Here is a 22,904-nt window from a genome sequence, read left to right as displayed (position 1 = left end):
ATTTACCTGCAGCCCTGCTTGGCTTACATGGACAGGCTATGTCACATTCCTAAGTAAACTACGCACTTTCTGCAGGAGAAATGCAGGCCCCAAATAATGTCAATAAGAGAAACCCAAGTTACACTGAAGTGGGAGACTTTTGTGACTCTTTCAAAAGGCCAGATTCTGGAACTTAGGGAGATAAAGATAATTTCTCCTAACCATAAAATCTGTAAGAATTTATGGTTAAGAATCCACCCAGCATGGGCCAAAGTGACCTAGTTGTCATGGCAGTGGGGACTTGAAAATCTGATGTCATCTGCTGTCGATCAAAAGTCAAGAAGTAAACCCGGGCAAGATTCTCTGGAAACTTCTCTGGGATCCCCCAATAAAACTGGAGTGCAGAAGAGGCAAGCCATCCTGTTCCTCTCTGAGAGGACCTACTCTCTCCCTTGAAAGTGTTCGCTTTCCCTTTTTCTATCGCTTCAATAAACTCATGCTTGTTACTCTGAGTGACATGTCTGAAATATTTCTGACTTGACTGCAATAACCAGAGTTTGAAGGGGCAGGGGTTGGGGGTGGGTGGGCTTTGCACCACCTTAGTTTTTCAGAAGGCCCCAGCCCTGTGACAATGTCATCCTGCAGATTTCTGTTCAGAAAAAAGGAGAAAAACCTAAAGGTTTTTATTGTATGTTACGGTTTTTAGGATGTTAACCAGTTTTGACTTTTAACTTAGAAAACATCTCACAGGATGCTTAAGTTGAGTAAAAATATGTTATTTGTCAAAACATTTTTGGAATCATCTTACTGGGTTCCTCACACATGAGATGGAAAAATCTTTGACGGATGTTCATTTTATATTCTATGAGAGTCACATTTTAACTTCCTGAAAATTATCCATGGACCCACAACAGTCTTGCACAAATATATCTCTCTCCTTGACATCCTCCAAATTATGAAACTTAGGCCTACAGGGAAGGCTGGAGAAACATGTGGTCCTGATTTTTTTAAAAACAAAGTACCTTTGAGCATATGTTGAGAGCTACTGGCATGTTTAGTATCAAAAATCACTGACCACAATGTGCTGGAGACAATATCCTGTTAAAACAAAATAAAACAAAACAAAACATGCAATCCACTGCTGTTTGAAAACACTAACAGGAATTGCTACCCAATAAACTCATGGGATTCCTGGAAAGTCATGCCCTGGGGGGATGACCTGGGACCTAAAGGCATTTGAAGCAGCTGGTAAAATGCATGTGTGCATATGCCCCCCCCCCCCAAAAAAAAAAAAAAAAAAAAAGTCAACAGCTCTTCCAGAGAAGGATGTGATCCCTTTGGCCTCTCCAGATGGAGTTTCCTGGGAGGGTGAGCTGGAAAAGGAAAAAGCAGTCAGAGTGCACCCTGAAGGAGGCCACTTGGGGTGTGGGTTCCTAGGACAGTCTGGCTGTGGCTGACTCTCATTCCTGCTGTACCAACCAACTCTACCTCTCAGTTTCCCATCAGTAATAGGAGGGGGTTTAGATCATACAAATGCTAAACTTTTGCTGTCCAGTATGGCATCACCAGCCACACAGGGCTACTGGGAGTTTGAGATCCAGCTGGTCTGAACTGAGACACACTGTATGTAAAATACACACTGGATTTCAAAGACAGGCTACAAGACATATTTCAAAACAACATGTGTACATGATAAATACACACATTTTTTTCAATTAAAAAAAGACATGGTATAAAGTATGTAAAATATCTGATTAATACTTATATTTATGACATGTTGACACAATGATATTTTAGATATATGAAGATAAATAAAATATATTGTTGGAATAAATTTCACTTTTCTGTCTTTCTTTTTGTTTATGGTACTAGGGATTAATTGAACTCAGGTGCATTCTACCACTGAGCTACATCCCTAGTCCTTTATATTTTTTTATTCTGAGACAGGGTCTTGCTAAGTTGCTGAGGCTGGCCTGGAACTTTTGATCCTCCTGCTTCAGTTGTCCGAGTTGCTGGGATTATAGCATGTGCCACAGCACCTGGTTTATTTTCTTTTTAACATTTTTCATGTGGTTACTAGAAAATTTAAAACTGCATCTGTGCTTTGCATCATATTTCTGTGGGACAGCACTGCTCTGTGCCTCTCCAGGGTCAATGTCTATTATAATTTTATTTATGGAAAACAAAAGACATTCCCAAATGCTGATGTCAGGCCTGCTTTCTAATATTATTGTAAGCAAATTGTCACCACAATAATGGCTCTGACCAAATCTCTAATCACTACTGTTTCCTTCATAAGTCTGGTGACAGACTGTATGGCTCTGCCTTCTTAGACACTGGCAGGTGATGTCAGACTGTTCACCATCCAGGAGACATGCTGGGAACCCAAAGGGGCAACAACACACTCATCTCTATGGCTTTGAAACATTCACAGATCCATGTAAGGACTTGCTCAGTGAAATTACTGACATGGGCTTCCTGGTTCTATTTATCATTTTTCATGCCTCTGCCAGCTCTGTCAATTTACACAATAGTAAATTGTTGTCTTTGTGCACAGAGAAATGCATTCGCCATAAAAAAAAACATTCTGAAAACTTAAACATTAAACCGAAGCCCAAGACACAGTTGTGTCATTCTGGATAATTGAAAATGTATTCTGCAGACAGAATTTTTGAAGACTGAATGCCAAGAAGAGAGAGTCAAGGGAACTCAGCCGAGGTATAGTGAGTCATCAGCCCCCTCCCAGCCATTTATACATTGGTAGAGCCAAACTTTGCAATTTGATTGTGTCACAGAGTTCTTTTACGGCTTCTCCAAAATGTAACTGCAAATTTTCCATTTGGCATGGCTTGGCACCACCATCCAAATTGTGCAAAGTGATCAAAGAGCCTCTGCCTCTGATCTGGACACTCAAGTGACCCCAGATGCTTTGCTTGGTCCCCATTGGCACTAGTGATTCCAAGGCAGAGGAGCATATGGTCCTGCAGTCCCAATACATTTCTTTCCTGGTCAGTTAAGACCAGCTCTCACCTGCCAGGTTGCAAGGGACTAAGACACTCAGGGGTCACTCCCGGGGAACTGGGCTAATCAGGCTCTTGTGTGGAAGACATGTGCCCCGTTGTCCTCCACACAAAAGACAGAAATACCTTTTTCTTTGGGGGTGCTGTGACAGCTTCTCTGACCTTAAAGGTCTGGAGAGAGAGAGAGAGAGAGAGAGAGAGAGAGAGAGAGAGAGAGAGCATGAACGCACTGCTGACCCCTTTTATTGAGGAGAAGCTATTCAAATGAGGCAAGGGGTCAGGTTTCAAGGGGGCTGAGTCTAGCTTCATGATGTCTGCTGTCAGCAGGTTGACTGACTTCTAGGTAGGCCACACCCAAGCGCACAGTAAGAGAAGGGGACAAACAAAGGATGTTTCCAAGGAACAGTCTATTCTAAACAGGGCAAGGGGTAATATTACAAAGGAACAGGTGAGCATAGCTCCATCCATGGGGACGTAGGAAGACAGGCCCCTGCACGAAGACACAGTCACTTGCACCTGGGTCTATCCAGATCACAGTGTGACCGTGACCAAAGGATGCCACACTGGTCAGGAGGGGAGTCAGACACAGTCCTGTGCTACTCAGCCTCCTACACTCACCCTGTCCCAGAGGCCACTTCCTTTTAAGAAAGTGCCACATAGAAACAGGGTGCTCTACCCAGATATTGGGGCTGGTGAGGGCAGACTTTCTCAGGAAGTTCAGTCATTCCTGTCATGGTGGATAATTCACCTTGGTCCTCTTCTGAACATGATTCTTTGCTGTAAGAAGATCCCCCCCTTGGGATCAAGGCTGTGGTGATGAAAGGGCAAGACATGGAGTTATGAACTGAAGTTTACTTCCTGGCACTACATTGGGGTCACATCTAAGCCTCCTACCATTCCTACCACAACTTTTTATCTGCAGATAAAAGCAAAGGCAGATATGAGCTCAGCCTGAGTGAGCTCTGTTGTCAGTGTACAAAGCTTTGTCAGTCTGGAAGGAGAGGTAGGAGGTGGGATGAGGAGCAGGAGGCAGTGCATGTGTGGGCAAAACCTGGAGGGCAGGTATCAGCAGGTTTGACCTTGGGGGCAGGCCATGAAGCAACAGCAGCAGGATGGATAGGGGAGCTTTGCCAGGTAGATCGGGTAGACAGAGCACAGTCTTTAAGTCCTCAAATTTCAAGGTGAAGACAGACTTAGTCCAGTGCCTAGCAAGGAGCCAGACTTTGAGTAGGTGACATGGATCAATGGAATGGTTTGGGAGAAATCAATGAAACAAACATATTCGGTGGTAGTGTAGATGGGCTATGAACATCATCTGTAATGTCCACAAGAAAAGGAAGGGAAACCTAAGTCGGGAGAGGGACGTAGGAGAGGAAAAAGGGGTGTGGATTTTGGGAACTTGAGAAAGACTTGTCATCACTGGATGTCTGAATGCGGAGGAGGTAGGGGTGGCTTGTGGAGAACTGTGAGATTCAGGAAAAGGATGGGTCAGGGATGATTCTAAGCATTCCTGCCCCTAATTCAGGACTACCTGGGACTTCTCTAGCCTAGAGTGACATCTTTCTTATATAATAACCTTCATTCAATACACCCTTGATATTTGATAGCAATAGGTGTACATATCTATTACTTAGCTGTGGATAAATTTGACTTCTTTTTCTAGAGCATCACCCCACCCCCCACCTCCAGTAGCCCATATATTTTCACAATGACCTTGTAGAGCAGGAAAATATTGCTTTTCACCGTGGCTGAGGAAAATTAAACATGTTGCTGCAAAAGACTGTGGAAAACGTGTTTGTCCAGCACAGGATTTATGGGGCCAGACTACCAGGATGTGATTCCATAGGAACAATAACCATAGGGCATTCTCATTTATCCCCGAATGCTCAGACACTGTATTATCCATGTGCCCCATGTCCTCCCAACCTGTCTGAGTCATTTCCCTGAGCCAGGACATATGGGAAACCACAAATCAAAACTTGCTACTGCTGGTTAGAAACTTTGGTTTAGAAAGACAAACTGGATAGGGGAATTTAAAGATGAAAATGAAATTCAATGTTCAATGATCTCTGCTTTACACAAAAATCACAGGAGCACTATTAACCAAAAAAGGAATAATAAGCATAATGTGGAATTCAGCTCTGAGCTAAGAACCCTCACACTTTATGAAATTATCCAAGTCAGTTATAGGGCACCACTGATGTCTTTGAGAAACTCATCATAGTAGCATAAGAGAGTCACTTTGAAATTTAGTTCTACTCTCACCTTCCTACATAACATAGGGTCAACCTTGGCTCTCAGTCAAAGTGCACTTCTTCAAGAAACATTCCTCTGGAACTACAGGTTTGGTTATATATTCACATGTAATGAACTATTTTCTTTCTTTTCTGGTTCTTATTGTGTGTGTGTGTGTGTGTGTGTGTGTGTGATATTGAAATTGAATTCAAAGGTGCTCTACCACTGAGCTATATCCTAGAGCCCTTTTTATTTTCTATTTTGAGACAGGGTCTTGCTATGTTGTCCAGTCTGGCTTTGAACTTGAGATCCTTCTGCATCAGCATCCCGTGTAGCTGGGATTACAGGCGTGCACTTCTGCACCTCACCTCAGGAATTTTCAACAGCAATTTTGACCATCCTCAATTTTCTTGTTTTGCTTTGACTTTAAAGTCTAACTACTATGTTAAGACACAACTCCACTATGCTTCCTGAGCATCATAAGGTGGTAGTTATGGACTAGCCAATATTTAAGCTAATTTAGGCAATGCTTTGGGTTAAGGAGGGGTTTGGGATCATCTTGTATGCATAAATATCTCAGCATAAGATGCAATCCATGAACCTGCAGGGTTTAGCTCCTGGTCTGCAGAAGACCTGAGAAGCTCTCTCCTCTCATCCACCTCACGTGGGTAGATGTTAAAGTCGTTTGACTAAAACCAAGTACATCAATTGAGAATTAAACAACTTGTGTCCCAGTAGCTTAACTATTAGGAAGGAGAACTGAGACCATCTGTGTCAATATAATTTAACTCTTTGAGAATCTTCTTCCCAGAAAGTTAAGACAATAAGCTTATAAGTGGATTCACTATTTACTGCAGGAAATCTCTACAAAACAACTTCTCCTGGCCAATAGTTTGTTCACTGGAGAGAAACAGCCCACTTATTAATGATTTACTTGCCAAGACTCACTTCAAGAACATTGCTTTGTGCTACCCACCAATTCTAAGCTATTATGTCACAAATTTCCCTGAAATCCAATCAGTTCTCTGCCTTGCAAAATGCACCTTAATTGATTTGGGCCTAGATCTCCAAATCCTATAAATATCCCTCCCAGCTGCCACTTGTTTATACACTAATAAGACTGTCCTATGTAGGTCCCCTGATTTCAGTAATGAACTTAGCTTTACTCTATCAACAGGTTCTTTGATTAATTTTTGTATAGTCAATAGCTGACATAGCAAATCAGTTCTGGTCTCTTGGAAACAAATAAGACTAAAGACATCCTTACAGCCCTTAAATGTTGGGGTAATTATTAAACACAACCACTTCCCAGTCATAAAGTTTCATCATTGTTCCTCCTCTGGGGATAAGACCTGGTGTTGAGAACACCTACCTGTAACAGATTTCAAATACACATTTTATCTCCATTTTTCTTTTTCTTTTTTTACATGATTCTGTATCTTCTAAATTTTCTACAATGAGTTAATTTGAGAATGAGTTAAAGAAAACAAAGCAAAGAGCCTCAAGAAAGGAATTAATTCTCAAGTATAAATTAGAAATGACCAAGTTTTAATGAAACATACACATACATACAGCATGTGTGTATATATATAAAATATCCATATACATATATACTAATACACATATATAATATCCATATTAAATCTTAAGCTAGCATAGTATACACACAATATAGATATACATATATGTATACATATGTACACACAAATGAAAGCTTGCTACTGGTGGTTAGCAACCAGTATATATGTGTGTACATATATGTTCATACACACATGTATCATACTTATTTAAAATCTTAAGAAGATTATTATAAGAAGGCAATTTAATTCCATCAATAAGATTCAGAAACGTTGTATAGTTTAGAACTGCTGCATAGCTCTCTTTCCTTATCATAAGAAATCTTGGAGGTGTTGGATAAAACACATCATCAAACAACATTTAATCAGTCCAAAGTGAGGCCCAGGAATCTGTGGGTGTTGTGCTTTTTGTCTTCAGTTTTTTTTTTTTTTTAAAGCACTTAATTGATTCATACAGTCAATCAAAAAGGTAGAACACACAGGTCTACAACATCAATACACTGGGAAGCCAAGTTTAGCTTCTGTCATAAAATCTCCCCAACTGGAGAAGGAAAAGCTGGCAGTTAGCAAAGATCCCCTCGAGTATCTTAAACAGTGTGGTATCTCTCTGTGCCTGAGTCCCGTGCCGGTTTGGAGCACTGAATCACAAAACCCCCAACCTGCTATAAAACATGGTAACAACCCCGCGGCTGCGCTCAGGCAAACCCAGCTGGTCCGAGCTGGCTCAGAAAGCAGGCTTCCGCCTGCAGCTGCACTGAGTGCCTGCAGCTCCCCAGGCATCAGGCAAAGGGAGCAGGCTGCCCAGCGGAGATCCCAATCGGGGCTTCCTTTTACCTTAAAGAAACTTCCTCGCTTGTCCAGACCGCGGGCGCCCATGGTCCAAGCTGACATTTCCCCCAGCGAGGCTCTACTGCATGCCGGGGACTCCTGAAGGTACAGACATTTTTAATGGTTAGCCCAGCCTGTAGGAAATTCCTTTCTAAGCCACAGAACACTCACAACAACAGTCCTGCCAAGATCTTTTTCCGTCAACAACACAGTGCCATTTATTTCCCACCAAAGCCCTTACATCTCTTTTCAGCCTGATTTCCTGCCATGGCCAGCACTGTTCCTAGACTGTGCCCCACCTCGCTGCCCCACCCCCTCCTTCAGCAGCTGACGTAGAAGGTCCGTAGGACTGTGGGGAGCATAATGATTGCTTTGTGTGTTTGCTTGACCTCCAGATAAAGTCCTAAAGGGACCAATATTAGATGTCCCCCTAATCTGCTCCGAAAGCTTATAGATTTAATGTGGCTGATCACAAAGGGACAGGGAAAGAAAGAGGTTCTGTATGTCCCAGGAAATCCTGCTGTAAGGGGATGAGGTCATTGTTAGTTCTGTTTAGCCCTTTCCCCTCTAGGCAAGGTCAGCAGAAGGGCACTGGGAAGAAATTCCTGATTTTCCTTAGAGATCAGAAAGCCTGGGATGCGATCCTGTGTCACAGTTTAAGGAGATCAGTTTGTGTATGGTGACAGTATGTAAACAGGAAGGTGGGAGTTCACTATGGAAAATTTAAAGGCAGCATAACAACAGAGTCCTGAATCATCATGTCTATTTGAGCTTGGAATTTCCCCTGCTGGAAACCTATAATCCTTTCCTCTGGACCACAAAGCCTTCAACCTTCACTTCTAAGGTATATACAAATGCACCTGGGGCAGCCAAAGTGGCCCAGACCAGCATGCGTTGAGGAGGATGGGGGAGTACCCCAAACTTTCCTCATCCAGTGAAGCTGTATTAGGACTACACAGAAAATTGCCCTCCACCTTCGGCATCACTTCCTGCCACAACATGCACAGGATATAGCTCATCCCAACCATAACTAACACAATGGAACGACAATAAAGAAACTAGGAAGTGAAAATACCTCTTATACTATTAAGGATTTTTACATTTTTTTTCCCAGTGCTGGGGATCAAACCTGGGACTGTGCACATACTCGACCAGCACCCTACAACAGCACTACCTCCCTAGTCTGGCCATTAAGGAATGTTGAAAGTGGTTCAAGCTGGGCGTGGTAGTACACATGCCTGTAATTCCAGCTTCTCAGGAGCCTGAGGCAGGAGAATTGCAAGTTCCAGGCTGGCCTGAGCAATTCATCGAGACCTTGCCTTAAAATAAAATTGGAAAAGGGCTGGGGGTGTAGCTAATGTAGAGTACTTTAGCTACAGTCCTGGGTTTAAAAAAAAAAAATCTCAGTTAAAAAAAAATCATTAAAAGTGGTTCACTTTAAAAGTGTGGGGTGGGGAGGCAGTAAAATTGAGGCAGCTTCTTTCTCTGCAGGTTTACTGAGGCTGTTTCTTTATGAGTTGGGCCAGAAGTACTACAGGGACATTGAAAGTGGCATTAGGGATGTTTCAACAAGTGGAAAAGCTTAAAATCACTGCACAGAAGTGCATGTGCGTGAGTGAGCAAGAACCTTTGCAGATAGACTTGTTTGGCCCCATGAGTCACATCGACAGTGAGCTGTGGATGACCTGTGCATTAAATCTCTTTTAGGAAAAAATAATAACAGTGTACACCTACCCCTGCTTCCAAACCTTTCACCTATTTGAGACATTGCTTCATGGTTCGGTCACTTTAAAGGGTCAGCAGTGTCTTCCCTGTGTTTCTTTCCACTTGCAATTGTACTGGGATGAAAGCCAACACCCCAAAACCTCCTGAGAAGGTGGTGAACTTCTCCTGGGAATCTTGCTGACTCCAGAGGTTCAGACTCTCAGCTCAGCATCTGAATAGAACCCAAGCTCCAAGACCTTTGAAGTTCATCCCTCATTAGCAAAGTCCTCAGATTGGAGCCACTCCAGAAAGAAAACACAGCGCCTTGTTCAGAGCTAAGAGCAAGATGAAAACCTTGGGGAGCAAATGATTAACTGTTTAGCCCCAGAAGCACAGAATTTTTTTTTCAAAAAAAAGCTGCTTTAAACCAAGCCTAAATTTTGTTATCCTTCTTTCAGACATTTTCTCGGCAAGGGATTCAGCAGCCTGGCAGTTTAGGAATGGCGAAGTGAGGGCCAAGGCTTCATTCCTCATCAGGACCTAAGTTTTCTTTGTTCGGTTCTGAAGTTTTCCATCTACAAACCATTTCTGATGAGCCAAGACAGGCAGGGAATTTTGCCGACAGCAATGGAGCAGTTTGGATTCCGAGAAGTTCACCAGTTTTAATTAGCATCCGGATAACGGGCATGTGCATACTTTAACCTCAAGTAGTCCTCAGTTCCTACCTCCAGTTTGGATTCCTACACGGGACAGGCAGATGCATCATATTTCTTCAACTGATGCAGGTGGCATCTGCCCTTACTAACAGGCTGCTCCAAGGTGGGAGTTGGGCACAGGTGACAGGAACACACTGTAAAGTGCCACAGCAGAACAAAAAGAATGGAAGCTAAGAATGGCTCCAGAGTCCAAGCAGAGAGTACCCGCACAGATTTTGATGATTTTAAATAAAGATCTTAACCCAGGAGAAGTTGTGATTTACAGTCTTTCCTGTTGTCGTAATAGTTTCCTCCCAAACCATAACCTCCAACACCTGGGCTCAACATTGATAGCAACGTAATTTAAAGCACCACCTCAACTCCCTTCCACTTCTGGTCCCTGTCCCTCCCCGCAGATGTCACCCAGCAGTTGCATCCTAAAACTGCCCAGTAACAGCTGGACTAAAAGATAAAAATGTACCGTAGTTTGAGAGGCTGCAAAATTCCTCCAGATTCAGACTGGTGAAAACTTTTCCTGATTTCCTTGAAGAGTTAAGCATCAAATTCTTGAAAAATGAGCCCAGCATGTCCAGTGATCTTTCCAGATGCTAGCTAAACGCTAGCAAAAAAAAAAAAAAAAAGAAAAAGAAAACCCAAAGGGGACTAAGGACACTGCAAATGGTTGGGAGCTGCCAAGCCTTTTCCACAACACCCCTGAAAGAATGTCAAGGAAGCTGTAGTGGGGGGCTAAAGGACAAAGGCAGGGAGTCACACCAGGCTCAGTCCCTTTAGAGGAAGCCTCACTGTGGCTTCCTAGGTGGCTCCCGGAGCGAATGATGAGGTAAAGGAAGATCTGTCCTTAAAAGCGAAAATGACACTCAGGTCCCCTGGCCAGGCTCCAGGCTGCACTGGCAGTCCGCTGAGAAAGACCATTCAAGACTGGCTGTCCAACTCATTCTCCCCAGAGCGACTGAGGACAGGCACCCGCTGAGGCCACCACTGCCTGGAGATTGGCTGCAGCCTGGGCTTTGGGGATTCTAACAGAGTTCCCAGTTTCCAGTTCCCAATTAGTGGAGCTGGGGCGAGTCAAGCATTCTTCGGCTTTTGTGCTACCTAGGGCGAGGTCAGGCAAGATGGAGGGTCTGAACTGCTTAGTCATGTGTGACTTAACCCCAGGGAGATATGTTCTATGTGAACATCATAAAGTGTACCTACACAAACTAAGACGGCCACAACAACACCGTCACTAGGCGATATAACCACTGATATAGGGTTTGTTACTGACAGTAGGGCATGACTAGATTGAGAGGTGGGCCTTTCCCATCTGATCCCAACCCCTCCCTCCTCTCCTCTCTTTTTAATTTCTTTAGTCAAATTGTACCCTTCCTATTTGCGGAGGATGGGGAGAATTTTTTAGTTGACAAGTAAAGTTTGTAGTGTACAAATGAAGTTTCGAAATATTTCTACATTGTGGAATGGCTAACTCAAGATAATTAACATATCCATCGTCATGTACTTATCATTTATTTGTGGTAAGAACACTTGAAATCTACTCCCTGAGCAATTTCAAATACAAAATACATCGCTGTTAGCTATAGTCACCATGTTGTCCGATGGATCTCTTGGACTCATTCCTCCTATTGAACTGAAATTTTGTTATTTTGGACTGACATCACCCCAATCTCTTCTCTCTTTCCTATTTTATTTGCTTTTGGTCACAAGCACAAGCCCACAAGAGAACAGCAATCCCAACTATAATGGAATCCATCACTCGCAAATCCGGTTTAAAAGAAGTTAGCTTATTTGAGACCTGGGTTTCTCATCTCCAAGCTGTAGTTGGCTAGAAGAGCTTTTTAATCATTCTTTTATTTTTTTCTTTCCCTTCCCTACCCCTCCCCACCCACCTCTCTCTCTCTCTCTCTCTCTCTCTCTCTCTCTCTCTTTCCTCTCAGCATTGGGGATTTAACCCAGAGACTCACTTATGCTAGGTAAGCACTGAGCTACAGTACCCTAGTACCCTAGTACCTCTCCCACCCCTTTTTCTAAATTTTTATTTTGAGACAGGGTCTTGATAAGTTGCCCAGGCTGACCTGGAATTCGCAATCTTCCTGCCTCAGTCTCCTAAGTAGCTGACATTGTAGTTGTGCTCCCAGCCTAGATTTCCTTTCCTTTCCTTTCTTCTTCTTCTTCTTTTTTTTCTTTCTGTAGCATAGTGAACCTTGCACATGCTAGGCCAGTGCTCTGCCTCTTAGCTCTATCCCTAGCCCTGCTTTTATGTTTTCTTTCTACCAGCAGAATGAGGCAAGGAAATATGGACTTCAGTCTTAGTAAACAAGATCTTGTTATTACAATCATTTTACAGCCCAGCTGGCAGACATAAAAGAAAATGACTCACCCCAATGCACCTGTCAGGTAAAGGCCAAATACAACAAATGCATTTCACCTTTTTGCCTGGTTCCTTAAACAGCTCCCATCGGTGGAAGGTGTTTCTTTTAAATGCTTTCTTCTCTCCTCAGAGAGGTAGAAGCAATCAGGGCAGCTCTGAGTCTGGATCTAAGGAAGGTTTCTGAATATTTCCATGATTATCTGTCTATTACCATGGATTTTACAAGTTGGACAGAAAAACGTTATTCCAGGCCCTGGCTTGACAATTTGAATTATGTGAATTAAAAAAAAAAATGTTCTGAGTGTCTTATATCTCTGTCCAGCACTGGTTTTCCCTCATTCAATAGTCAAACTTTTAAATAATAGTTTTAAGATAATAAAATAAAAACTTTTCATTGAAAATAGAAACAATTTATGGAAATATAAAAAATCAGAGGCAGAGAATTATATTCCCAGCCCCCTTACTCAATATTCTTTAAATAGAATTAGGAACAAAGCTCAGTACCTTAATTTTCCTAAAAGTAACAAAGGAAACATTAGCAAGGAATTTGAGGATAAAATAAATAGTCATTTGCTAATTACAGGGTTAGTGTGCAAATGGGGCTTATTCTAGCATTCATCCCTTTCCTAATTGGAAAACCGATTCATAGACTCATAAAAACTCCCACTTTATCCAAATTGCTCTACCAGTGCTGTAGCTGGTGGCCATGTAGTGATCCAAGGGCGAAAAGTGGACAACTCCAGTGGTTAGAAAATCCTCCTTTTCTTGAATAGGGAAATTAGCCTCATGAAAATCCCTTGTATAAGTCTGTTTCGCACTACTATAACAAAACACTTGAAGCTGGGTAACTTTATAAAGAAAAGAGGTTCATTTAACTGTCAGTACTGGAGGTTCAAAGGCCACATCTGGAGATGGCCTTCTTGCTGTCAGTCTCAAGGTGGTGCAGGACATCACATAGAGACAGGGAGCATAAATATATATTTCTTCTAGCCTTTGTTTTTTATAAATCATGGAGGCTCCAAACTGATGACCTTATATATTCCTAATCACTTTCCACAGGGCCCACCTCTATACACTATAATTGGATTAAATTTCTACCCTCTTAATAATGGGGATAAGATTCCAATATAATTTTTGGAGGGGACAAAGCATACCACCCCTCTTCTACATTCTTACAGACACTACTTATTCCTCTCTGGAGCAACAGTTTTCCTAAGCCTGTGGCTCAGACCTCAGGGCTGGTGGACTCTGCCCAACTGTATCAGGGCTGAGGAGGGAGAGTGGGGTGCTATCCCAAAAGTCTTTGCAATATGTGCATTTTCAAACCTTCTCACTTGAAAAGCTCTACCTGTTAAGTGGTCAGAAAGTACTGCACATGTGCAGTGTCTTCACACATATGATGTAGACTTATCCTAAGCTATCTGGGCTCTTAACCCAAGGGACATATGGATGGATGAAGAAGCCACACACTCTAGGTCTTTCCCAGGTTCTACTTGTCAATCTGTTAACACTGGAATTTAGTGCTTTCTTTTCCAAGACTCTCTTGTCCATGATGGTAAAAAGAATCCACGCAGGTGGCCACTTTAATTGGAGTTGCAACTTGGATTGAGTCTATCTGAAGTCACAATATGTTCAGTAATTATTTTCAATTTGTGTGTGTGTGTGCGGGGCGGGGGGGGGGGGTTTGCTGAGACTTTAACCCAGGGCCTTGTGCAAGCTATACAACTACCTTACCACTGAACTACACCCTGGCCACATTTAGACATTTTTTGAATTAACTATCTCTAAGAGATCTTGAGACTAGGACTCATGTACAAGTAGTTTATTGAAGATAACTTCAATAAAATTGGCATAAAGGGGATTGTGATACAGAAAAGGGAAGGCAACTAGTATAATGCACAAGGTGCATTACCTAACATATAACCATGAATGAACCCTTCTGAGGAATTCTGGGAGTCCATATAGACCATACCTTAGAGTTATCTCCCAAAAGGGGAAAAGGGAGGTGGAGTGTTTGTTATCCAATTCCTTCCCAGTCATTCGCTGAGAACAGCTCCCAAAGACCTTGGTTCAGCAGGACTTCCAGTATTCCCCGCTGTGGGTAGAAAGACTCCAGTTGCCAAAGTTAGTGCTCAGGCAAAGTTGGCTGCTCAGGTTGGCATGCATGGAATTCCTAAGTACCCCATAGGCATGGGAAGGACTTGGCAGTGTCTGCTAAAATTGATAATTTTATTAGTTAGTTTTTTGTTACTATAACAAAATACTCGAGATAATTTGTAAAGAGAAAAGGTTTATTTAGCTCACAGTTCTTGAGATTCCAGTCCAAAATTGGGAAGCTCATTGCTTTATGCCTCTGACTATGTAGCCTATCATGGTGGGAGCCCGCAGTAGAGTAAAATCACTCATTTCGCCAAGAACCAAAAAGGAAATGAAAAAGGGTCTGGGATTCTACAATCCTCTTCAAATGCATGCCCCCAAAGTTTAAGGACCTCTCAGTAAGTCCTACTTCCTCATCTCCCAAAGGCATCACTCTGAGGACCAACTCATTAAGCCATGGGACTTTAAGGGACATTTATTCAAACCATAGCAGCATGATCAGGGCATTGTGCATAATGTGTGTGGATGTCAATCTCCTCTGCTTAGGCTGAGTTATCATTCTAGCATGGCCACAACTAGCTGCCTTGAGTGTTTCTTGAGACAGGATATAAACTCTTCTAGTTCACCAGGGCCCATGGATTGGCGTCCCCCACTCCTGTGCCCTGCATGACCCATCCACAGCCCAGAGCACACCTGAAAGTGATTCACATCTGGTGCCTGATTCTGCACACCACATTCCATCAGCCAATTGGAGCTGGATGGACAACTGACCCTGGCGAGTCATTTCACTGGCTGTTCTAAGATGAAACAGAATTTTCTGGTCAAGAACTTGAGTGGAGAGTCACAGAGTAGGTGCGTATGTTTGAAAGCTGGTTTTGGAGTCATATGGCAGTTCAATGATGGTAAGTAGATAACCAGAGTGAAGAGATACAAGAATCCATTGAACCATAGCTGGTAGAGGTAAGGAGAGAGAGTGGGCAACCGGTAGTCTTCAGCTGTTTTTTGTGGATTGGTATTTTTTCCCATCAGATACTGCAGACACAATCTATATTAAGTAACATATTGTATTACACTTAATAAGTAATGTATTGTATAACCACCTTCTGTTCCAAGTGTATTTGGACCAGAATAGCTTCAGAAGGCTGAAGAAGACCATGAGTTCTCAGAAGCAGGTAGAACTCTGATCTTATTATGGTCTAATCGGATGTTTAATTCAAAGATCTTAGAATAAACTGATGAAGAAAAAGTCCCTCAAATAGAGCAGAATTTGCAGATGCCATCTTTGATGAGGACTTCTTCATAGAGGGAGAGCTTCAGATCCTCTGACAGAAGATGCTTCAATTTGGGGATGAGGAAGACAGACTGAAGCCAGGTTTCTCACCTCTTCTGTCACCTTACAAATGGGAGAGGAGTCTCTGCTCTCTTTTATTTAAATTACTGACTTAAATCAAATGCAACGGATCAGTTTCTTCTGATCAAGGGACAGAGTTGTGGACTGTTGAAAAGATGTTTTTACCCTATTATTTTAATCTGGTTTGTATGACCTCAAGAAAATATTTTGATTGGAATGATGTCAGTTTCAATAATATTCATGGAGAAAATGTTTTCTGGAACAAAGTCCATTAACCCATTTCAATTTTTCGGTCAGTTTTCTTATGTAGTACAGTTAAACTGCTTAAAACCATTTTTTAAAAAAGTTCTCTTTGACTTTTGTACCTTTCTTCTTTTCTTTTTAAAGAGAGAGAGAGAGAAAGAAAGAGAATTTTTTTAATATTTATTTTTTAGTTTTCGGTGGACACAATGTCTTTATTTTTTATTTTTATGTGGTGCTGAGGATGGAACCCAGTGCCTCGCGCATGCCAGGCAAGCGCGTTACCGCTTGAGCCACATCCCCAGCCCCCTTTCTTCGTTTCTAATATAAGAATTGAAAGCTACTGAGGATTCCGTGTTTTAGTCTATTTTTATTTTTTGCAGTGCTGGGATGGAACCCAGGGTCTTGTATAAGCTAGGCAAGCGCTCTACCATTAAGCTATACCCCCAGCCCTTTATGTTTTGTTCTAAAAGATCTATAGTTTTTGCTCTTATGCATAGATCTGTGCTCCATTTCAAATTAATTTCTATATATGATGTGAAGGAGAAAGCTGAGAGTCTTTATTTTTCCATATGGATATTTAATTTTATGGAAATTGTTTTCAGGGATGAATTCTGTTCCTCATAAACTTTATATCAAAAATGTGATTGATTGAACAGATTTTTGTCCTCATGAAACCTTACTGTTCAAGATTCCTGTTCCATATGTGGCTGTTATTTTCATTATTTCTACAAAATTCTATTTTTTTGTTAAATATTTACATTTTATATGGTTATTTAATGTTATTGACCATTTTTAGTGAATATCAAATATGGCTGCATAGTTTCAGCTTTTTTGAGGTTTCATTTTATCAGTATAACTTTTCTCAGGCCAAGTTTTTTCCTTTCTTTCTTTCTCTTTTTTTTCATGTTGTTTATTTGTTTGAGATAAAGTCTTGCTATGTTGCCCAGGCTAAGCTTGACCTTGTGATCCTCCTTCCTCAATCTTCTGAGTAGTCCAAGGTTTTGTTTTTTTCCTAAAGTTATAATCAAGATGTCATTCATCAGGCAGAGTTTTGATCTCTCATAAATGAGGTTGGATGCAGCTTTACCTATTTCGTTAAGAAATGTCTACAATACTAAATATTTTGAAATTCTTGGATAATCAGTAAGACAAATAGAAGCAAACTGTCCTCATTCTAATACTCTGTAGCCTGGTAATGGACTAGTATAATTCTAAATTCAATATTCTTTATTTTTCTAATACATTTTTTATTATATTTGTTAATGACCTACGTTATCGGTAAAGAGTAAAGAACATACACAAAGTCCAAATGACCTGTGTCAAAATGTCAAGACAGTCACCTCTCTGAAGGAAGAAAGGAAGGACATCTTCACCTTGCAATAAACTAGCCCCTTTGGTACATGGTGCCTGGAATCTCATGACTAATTTGCTTCTTTTTCCTTTGTGTTTGTTTGTGGCACTGGAAATTGAACCGAGGGGCTCACATATGCTAGGGAAGTACTTTACCAATGAGCTACATTGCCAGCCCTATTTTTTTTCAAGTGCTGCTGATAGAACCCAGGGCCTTGTACATACCATGCAAATGCTCTACAACTGAACTCTACCCTCTACCCTTTTTCTCAATTTGGATCTTGTGTTGAAGACCTCCCAAACTTTCACTCTTATCCTTAAGACTAATCTCCCCTTTAAAACAGTGATGTGCCGGAAAATGCTTAACAACTTGTTCTCTTTGGACTAAAAGCTTTAAGTTTTAGCATTTGCCTATTTTGTGGTGAAAATACTTGCATTGTGGCTGATTTTGACCTTCCAACATGACATCAACAGACTGGCAAGACTCACAGCAATTTAATAATCAGTTCTAGTGAGCAGTCAGAACAGACTTGGTGCACCACTGTATTTAATTCGCTATTCCAAGCCACAATGTCTTTAAAGAGGTTGCTTGTATTTGATTCTTCATACTAAAGTAATAATAGATAGCAAAAGTGAAAAAAAAAAAAAAAAACTAGATCCCTAGACTAAAACCAGTGCTTTATCTATGAAACCACATTATTTGTCACTAGTAGGTCATGAATTATTTCTGTCCTTTAACCAAGTTAAATGGTGCCTCAGGAAAACTTAAAGGAATTCATATGTTCAGTCTGTTACATTACACTTGGTGAGTTTGATTTCTTTAGAGTTTGAAGAGGAGAAAAAAAGATCTTTATTTAGCTAATCAGATATTGGAGATCCTATCTGCTTATTCATAGAAAGTCCTCCCTTATCCATGGTTTCAGTTATCTGAGGTCAACCATGGTTTGAAAATGGAAAATTCTAGAAAGAAAAATTTAAATTGTGTGCTGTTCTGAATAGCATGATGTAATCTTGTGTCCTCCCGCCTGGGATGTGAATTATCACTTTTTCTAGCATATCCATGCTGTAAATGCTACCTGCCCATTAGTCATTTAGTAGCCACCTTGGTTTTCAGATGGATTGTCATGATATCACAGTGTTTGTGTTCAAGTAACTCAGTGACCTCAAAGCACAAGTGCAGTGATACCAACAATTCAAATATACCAAAGACATGCCTTATAAAGTAGATCCATTAAGGGAAAAATGTGAAAGTTGTTGACAATAAGAAAAATAAATCATATACCAAGGTTGCTAAGAGTAACAGTAAGACTGAGTCTTCTATCTATGAAATTATGAAGAAGGAAAAAGAAATTTGTAGGAATTTTGAAGTCTTACCTCAAGTTGTAAAAATTATGGCCACAGTGTGTGGTAAGTGCATAGTTAAGATGACAAAAGCATTAAATTTGTGTATACATAGGGAAGAACATAGACTATTTAGGGTTCAGTACTTTCTGTAGTTTTAGGCATCCTCTGGGGGGTTAGGGAACTTTTCTCAAAAGTATGAAATGACAGGATGAACCATAGCTTCAAGAATGCAAGGTAAGATAAAAAGGTCAACAACTTCCATAATATGCTGTTGACTCATCTAACATGCTGGAAAAAAATTACACCACTTTCAAATACTAGAAAGCTGGTTTGGGGAGTCTCTATGTTCTCTCTGACTGGCTATTTCCTAGAGGTTGTGACCAAAAGCCTTTTCTACCTCTATCACATACAGACCCACTTTGTTCTCTATAAGTCTCTAACCAAATATGTTTCCCAATTCTTGAATTTTTGCACAAATCAGAACATTAGAGAAGTCTCCAGGTGAGTGAGTGTCCAAGCCATCTCATTACCATTGGAGATCACAAAACAAAACAAAAATTTACAGAAACAAATGCAAACTCTTAGAGAAATATAACTGGCCAAGCAAATCCATTTTCCCATGTGTTTGTCCATGTATGTCCATCCAAGTGTTGTGGAGAGTAGAGCCCTAAAATTTCCAATCTTGTTCTTAAAAAGTGGGTTGGAGAATCTTTAGCAATGAGGGAATTGCAAATCAAAACTACACTGAGAGTTCATCTTACTCCATTCAGAATGGCAGCTATCAAGAATACAAACAATAATAATTGCTGGAGAAGATGTGAAGAAAACACTTTAACACTGTGGGTAAGACTGAAAATTAGTATAATCACTATGGAAATCAGCATGGAGGTTCCTCAAAAGACTAGGAATAGAAACACCATATGACCCAGCTATATCATTCCTCAGTATTTATCCTGCAGAATTGAAGTCAGTCTATGATAGTGTGATACAGGCATACCCACCTTTATAGCAGTGCAATTCACAATAGCTAGACTATGAAATCAGCCTGTTTGTCAGTGGATGAATGGATAAAGAAAATGTAGTATATATACATAAATATTCAGCCATAAAAAAGAATGAAATTATGTCATTTGCAGGAAAATGGATGAAACCTGAGAACATTATGATAAGTGAAAAAAAAATCCAAACTTAGAAGGCCAAGGGTCATGTATTTTCTCTCATATGTGAAGCTAGAAATAAAAAAGGAAGAGGAAAATGGAATGGGGTGACCTCATGAAAACTGAAGGGAGACCAGTAGATAAGAGGAAAGAGACCAGAGGGCAGGAGGAGGAGAGGGAAAGCTGGAATACTGGATAATGATATTGGCCAAATTATATTGTAACAGCATGTGCATGCATGAATACCTAACAACAAAATCTACCATTAAGTATAAATATAATGCACCAATGAAAATATGAAAAAAAAAATGAAGTGGGTTGGAGAACAGTTGGGCCTCCTCCAAAGAATGTCTTCCTTCTAAGCCTGCAGGTTGCATTGGGATGGTCAGGAGAACCACATTGTCCAATATTAAAATACCATGACAAGAATCCAAGATGGCGGGCCAGAGGGAGGCAGCATTCTGTATTGCTCCATGACCTGGACTCAAGTAGTGAAAATACTCTTTCTCTGCAAGCAATATCTCTGCTCCTGTGCAGGAATCACGGCCACTGTGCCCATGTAGGGCTGTAGGCCTCAGTGTCAGAGTAGGTTTCCCAACTATTCACCTACACAGGACTACCAAGTGCCGGTCTGAGCAGGACCACCAGCAGCAGCACCCATGCAGAACTTTCAGCCACACACTCGAGCAGAAATCCCAGACACCTCCCATGCAGGACACTCAGCAGCTACCCATGCACAGGAACTCCGGCTGCCACTTCCATGTGGACCCTCAGTGTGGGGCTCCTTAAGTTGCCTCTGTCTTAGGACTCTGCAACAACAGAGATAGTCCCCTACGCACAGTAGCCTACCTGAACCTGGGAACTTCACACAGGCTCTGAAGACAGGCAAAACCTCACACTGCATGCCACAGAGCTCTCTCTGAACACATCGTCCATCTCCAATGCATCACCTGACTCCCCCCCACCTGAACCAATACCCCATCACTGAAAGCAGCTGCCACCAACTTGGGTTACCTTCAACACCATCTTTAGTGGAGGCAACTCCCAGTTTGGAACTCCAGCTGGCCAGGTACCCAGTTTCGAACTCCTTCCTCTCCTCAGCAGCCACTAACTCAGCACAGTAACACTCTGGTTACCTTCTCCATCCTGAGGGTGGAGATACCAGCTAACAACAGATGACCCCACCTATTGGATCAGAAGGGAAGCAGGAAAGATAATGATCTCCATCCAAACAATCCTTGTTTCTTTTCCCCCGGCTCCCTCTCTATTCTCCCGCCCTCACATCCCCAACAACTTTGTGTGAATTAGGATTTTGAGGACTGGGATGTCTGAATAGTATATTACAGTTGTGTTGTATATTCTTTTTCCCCTCCAATTTTACTATCTTAACATTTTTTATTTTTATTAATATATATGTGTGTTTGTTTTATGTTCTCTACTGTCCTCCCTCTTACTTGTCTACCCCAAATTACTTTCTCTCTATTCTTCTGCTACTAATCTTCTTCTTTAGATTTCTGTTCCACGGTTCCTAAGATATAATAACTATAAAATATCCTCACCTCTTACCTCCTCAGCAGATCATCTTACACCTCACCCCTGGTCTTTGTCCACCATCAAAAACTGTAAACCCTTTTACAAGCCTACTGATTATATTGTAGATAATAATTGAATTCACCATTTCTGTACATTGTAACCAAACTTAATAGCAACTAATTGTTTTTAAGGTTGTATATTATTTATATTGGGATCTGTTAACATTGTCCTTCCCCTCAAAGGAGTGGTATTGCAATCCTACAGGGAACTATAAGCCTATACAGTAAAAAAACAGTAATGCTTCAGATCCTCAGAGCTAGAAGGGAAGATACACAAGCAATATGAAAAGACAAGGGAGGAAAGTGCCCCAAACAAATCAAGATACCACATTATTAGAATCCAGCACAGCAGAAGAAATGACAGAGAAGGAGTTCAGGATGTACATAATTAAAATATTCTGTGAATTAAAGGATGATGTAAGAGAGCAAGTACAGGCAGCAAAAGATCATTTTTGACAAACAGCTACATAAGCAAATATAGGAAGCCAAAGATTACTTCAATAGGGAGATAGAGGTTCTTAAAAAAAAAACCAAAGAGAATCTTCAAAATGAAAGAAACAATAAACCAAATTAAAAGTTTAATTGAAAGCCAGGCTAATGAAGAGAAGGAGAGAGAAAACTCAAATTACTAACATATGTGATGAAAAAGGTAACATTACAACAGACACTACAGAAATACAGAAGATAATTAGAAATTATTTTTGAAAATTTATACTCCAATAAAATAGAAAATATCAAGGGCATTGACAAATATCTAGAGTCATATGATTTGCCAAACTTGAGTCAGGATGATATACACAATTTAAACAGATCAATTTAAAGCAAGGAAATAGAAGACACCATTAGAAGCCTGCCAACCAAGAAAAGCCCAGGATGAATACACAGCTGAGTTCCACAAGACCATTAAAGAAGAACTAATACCAATACTCTTCAATTTATTTCAGGAAATAGAAAAGGAGGGAGCACGTCCAAACTTATTCTACGAGGCCAACATCATCCTGATTCTAAAACCAGGCTAAGACACATCAAAGAAAGAAAACTTCAGACCAATATCTCTAATGAACATGATGCAAAAATTCTCAATAAAATTTGGACAAACTGAATACAAAAACATAACAAAGAGATAGTACACCACAATCCCAGGGATGCAAGGTTGGTTCAACATATGGAAATCAATAAATGTAATTCATCACATCAATAGACTTAAAAATAAGAATCATATGATCATTTCAATAGATGCAGAAAAAGCATTTGACAAATACAGCACCCCTTTATGTTCAAAACACTAGAAAAACTAGGGATAACAGAAGCATATCTCACCATTGTAAAAGCTATCTATGCTAAGC

The 22,904-nt window shown here is 40.9% G+C and overlaps 1 protein-coding gene across 9 annotated transcripts in view; it reads right to left on the bottom strand.

The window, feature by feature from the left end:
- Window positions 1-22,904, bottom strand: part of Rin2 (Ras and Rab interactor 2) — a 219,928-nt gene that overhangs the window by 98,482 nt on the left and 98,542 nt on the right. For 4 of the 9 annotated variants that reach the window (XM_046434917.2, XM_046434911.2, XM_046434922.2 and 1 more), the window contains one exon: window positions 7,646-7,738. The exons of 2 other annotated variants lie outside the window; for them this stretch is intronic. In XM_046434917.2, coding sequence (XP_046290873.1) covers window positions 7,646-7,702 — 57 coding nt within the window. In that variant the 5' untranslated portion in view covers window positions 7,703-7,738. Of the gene's footprint in view, window positions 1-7,645; window positions 7,739-7,880; window positions 7,937-10,068; window positions 10,125-22,904 lie in introns of those variants that run through there. 3 more of the 9 variants (XM_058576452.1, XM_046434936.2, XM_046434945.2) reach the window with 3 other exon arrangements.

Source organism: Marmota monax, unplaced genomic scaffold (genome assembly GCF_021218885.2).
Source record: "Marmota monax isolate L192 unplaced genomic scaffold, Marmota_monax_Labrador192_F-V1.1 WCK01_AAM20220418_F8-fsc00005, whole genome shotgun sequence".
NCBI classification, from domain to species: Eukaryota; Metazoa; Chordata; class Mammalia; order Rodentia; family Sciuridae; genus Marmota; species Marmota monax.
This window is presented reverse-complemented; position numbering and strand designations above follow the sequence as displayed.